Source organism: Arachis stenosperma, chromosome 3 (assembly GCF_014773155.1).
Source record: "Arachis stenosperma cultivar V10309 chromosome 3, arast.V10309.gnm1.PFL2, whole genome shotgun sequence".
Taxonomy (NCBI): domain Eukaryota; kingdom Viridiplantae; phylum Streptophyta; class Magnoliopsida; order Fabales; family Fabaceae; genus Arachis; species Arachis stenosperma.
The window spans coordinates 5,430,202-5,433,803 of record NC_080379.1 but is presented as its reverse complement, the minus strand read 5'-3'; the positions used below and the strand labels follow the sequence as shown (position 1 = coordinate 5,433,803).

Genomic DNA, 3,602 nt, shown 5'->3' with positions numbered 1-3,602 from the left:
GCCATGTGGTAAGAGACAAGGTGATGGAGAAACTCATCCACCTACTTCCTATCTCGACTCATGAACAAATAGCAGACCTATTGACAAAGCCACTTGCACCGAAAACCTTCTCCACTCTCTACGGCAAGTTAGGACTACTAGACATTTGTACTCCTAACTTGAGGGAAGGTGTTACCTGACATATGAGTTGAGAGACTAACAAACTAACCATTTAGTTACTAAATAGCTGAATTAGTTAGCTAGTGGAGATATTTATCACAAAGTGGTTAGAGTAGAGCACTATCAGCTGCTATGCGTGTGTATGATAATATAGTGTGTGAGTGAACCTCATTGTATCTATGCTTGTATATAAGGCTTGTCATGCCTCACAGTTAGTTGAGTTTTTGCCATTTTCTGATTCAAGTCACACTTCCATCTTTCTCTTCTCTGTTTTCTCTGAGCCTGCACATTCTCTTGCTGCTCTCACTGCACCTTCAACAATAATCATCAACTTACATACGATACGAGATTGTTCAAAAAGGAAATTCAAGTTAACATATAGTACTACTCGAAATACAAGAGACATCCTCGGTAACAGAAGAGAGAAAACTACTAGGTAAGGTTGTATTTGAAATTCAAAAAAAAAAAAAATTAAGCATATTAATATATTATGGAATCATATTCCCGGACCTGAAAAAACTGATTTGTCTCCCAAACTCACCGTAAAGCATTCATCTAAGTAACAATTAAAGTAGTTGCTGCTTTCCATGGAGTTTATCCTCAAATCTTAGATGGTGAAATAGTAGGAGAAAAATGATACCGCAGTTAAGGTTCAAAAGTTAACGCTGCAAGAATGATATGAAATGCAAATGAAAATTGTCAGCATTGAATTTGCAGTTTGATATATGCATTCATACAAATCCAGCAGTAGAAAATGCTACTTTAGGTTTATGACCATAAAGAGACACTCCTTCACACAAGGATGAGTTAAAACAGAATCTCAGTACATCCAGTGTTCCAAGAATAGTGAGGGCACCGGAGACGCACTAATACAGCAGGAATTCATTTTCTTCAACTTCAGAAGCATGGTTGGACCAATCTACATCAAAATTGAAAACAGTCAAAAAATTAAGAGCCATAGAAGAAGTTCCGCAGCAAGAACTGTGCCAATCAGCAATGGGAGAAAGAAAGTGCACACTACAACCCATCCCATGATTAATCTTAATCATAATACAAATAAAAGGATCAGGAATTTGGTTATGTAGCATAGAAATATGTGATCTATCTTTTAATTTCAAGCAGTTTTATTTGTAATGGTGCATACTCACAAGATAATCCACAATCTAGTAAAGCATGTTATATGTTAATTGATTACCTTTATTCATTACAAGAAAAAAGTTTATGATTTCAGTCATTATCTTCACGACCGAAGTTATAAACTATCTCAATCTGCAGCAAGAACAGAACACCAGATTAGGTAAAAAAATAAGCATACTCCAAGGCACTAAAACATCAAACAATAACTATCCCAGTCTCACACCAACCTATAACTGGTAACTTGAGGATCTCATAGGAAAAATGAGGAAAATGATTGAGGATCAGAGAAAGGCAGCACACATGGATACCTTAACTCTCAAATAAAAGAGGTACTCCTCTCCTATGCCTTTACATTTACCAAGACAATTACGACAACAAAGTCTATTCCAATTATGTGAAATTGGATATATAGCAAACAAAACCAGTGTTTTATCAAAAAAACCATTTAAAGAAACTCTTTCTTAATGATTTCATAAATAAAAACTTTACCTAAATATCGGTTTACCCTTTATCAAACTAACTCTCCAATTCTAACTATTTATTCACATTAGCATCCCTCGCAACATAATATAGTCATAACTATTGAATAATTGAAAAGTGAAAAACAAATCACTAATCTATAGAAGAATAAGATATCATGTAACAAGGGGAGTATCATATCCAATAATAGGCATACAATTTGGTGGTGTTTAATGTACAAAAGAAAAAGCATTCAGCCCACCAAGATTGAGTGTATCAACTGAGAGAGATGGGAAAATAGACATGATAACTTGGTGTATAATCATAGCGACTTACCCCCTCGGGTGGAGTTGGGTTGCGAGTAAACTTGGAACCACCGGGAGCCCAAGGAACTATTACACATTAGCAAACACGAGTACATAAACAAGGTTAATATCAAAACTGAACGGAATAATAGAGCAGGAAAAAGAAAAAGGACCATTGCATAGGATTTTACAAACTCCAGAAACAAGTTATAGATTATCTGAAGATCCGAAAACAATAACAAGTTAATAACTAAAGGGAAGTTCCTTGTCTTAGCGCCTACGCTCTAAAAGGACCCGCACCTCAGAGAAATTGCATATTTCACATGATTGGTAATTGAATTACATAGAAATGCATAGAGTAATCAGCTCTAAAACCGAAGCTTACATTCAAGATATTAAAATATTGTTCTACAAATTGTTTAAGAAACAAGTGTAAGTAGCAAAATCTGAGTGAGATAATGTTGTTACCTATATAAGGATCAGGGTGGCGCCACTTGTTGTAGGTAGCTTCACCATCTTCTATCATCCGATCGATGGTATCAAGGTCTTCCTGTTAGTCACATTGATCACTTCAATTTCATAGTTCAACGAATACAAATCTAGAATGCGCACTCTAACAAATAACAAGTATTGTAGTAGGCACTAATCAAATGCAACATATTTCAAGTCTTAATTTAGCACTAATTAAAAAGAATGCAATGTTGGATGAGAAACGAACCACGTGTCTGTGTTGCTCGAACCTTTCGCGGAGGTTAGCTGCCTGAAAAAGATGAACAAGAACAAGAAAAAACGGTTATACATAACCAGAGAGAGAGAGAGAGAGAGAGAGTATGTGGGAATGGAAAAAGGAAGAAATGGTACGTCATCGTAGAAGAGGTGACGATGGACGGCCCAATTGAGGGTGTCTTTGAGGGCGCGCCTGTAGAGGATCCGGACCCTCTCTCTTTGCGCCGCCCTCCGAGCAGCGTGCGCCGCCGTCGATGTCAGACTCATCCTTCTTCTTCTTCCCTTTCGATTCTCTCTCTCTCTCTTTCTCTCGCTTCTCTTCGGCACAATTTCACAGCTCACACCTGAAAGCTGAAGCTAGATCAAACCAGAGACTGCCAACCAGAAACGACGTCGTGTCATCTGGCAATGTAAACGACGTCGCATCGTAATTCAATCTGGACCATGCTGTGCTGGGCCTTTATCAAATCATAAAGCCCTAAATTGAAAAAAAAATTGTAAAATGTCACCGTCTCACCGTCCAAAAACTGTTTTGACAAAACTATTATGGGACAAATTCGTTTAATTTGTTGACAAAAACTTTTTTTTCCCATATTAAGATAGATAAACCAAATACCAATATTAATTAATTAATAATGACAGTCAAATGACAAAGGATTATTTTATCTCAAAAATGTTTCGTAAAGATTAATATCAGTTTGTAAAACTGTAAAAGAATTAATTTGGCCCCTTTTTTTCCTATTTCAAGTTTGAATTTTACCAATATTTAGTTCTCATAACGATATGTTAAGTTTATTGATTGACTTTTAAAGAAAC

At 36.3% G+C, this 3,602-nt stretch overlaps 1 protein-coding gene across 1 annotated transcript; it reads right to left on the bottom strand.

The window, feature by feature from the left end:
* Positions 1-838: 838 nt before the first annotated feature.
* Positions 839-3,179, bottom strand: LOC130967723 (NADH dehydrogenase [ubiquinone] 1 beta subcomplex subunit 9). The gene is made up of 6 exons (XM_057892714.1): positions 2,922-3,179; positions 2,779-2,820; positions 2,529-2,610; positions 2,092-2,147; positions 1,355-1,428; positions 839-1,078 (listed from the first exon to the last, which is right to left on the bottom strand). The coding sequence occupies exons 1-5, from the start codon at positions 3,051-3,053 to the stop codon at positions 1,387-1,389; spliced, it is 354 nt and encodes a 117-aa protein (XP_057748697.1). The 5' UTR covers positions 3,054-3,179; the 3' UTR covers positions 839-1,078; positions 1,355-1,386.
* Between the last annotated feature and the right edge of the window lie 423 nt (positions 3,180-3,602).

Excerpts from the sequence above, each read along its gene's own strand:
- LOC130967723 (XM_057892714.1), bottom strand. The coding sequence starts at position 3,053 with ATGAGTCTGACATCGACGGCGGCGCACGCTGCTCGGAGGGCGGCGCAA. Across the intron at positions 2,611-2,778 it reads TCGAGCAACACAGACACGTG|GAAGACCTTGATACCATCGA; the intron begins GTTCGTTTCTCA and ends TGTGACTAACAG. Across the intron at positions 2,148-2,528 it reads CCACCCTGATCCTTATATAG|TTCCTTGGGCTCCCGGTGGT; the intron begins GTAACAACATTA and ends AATGTGTAATAG.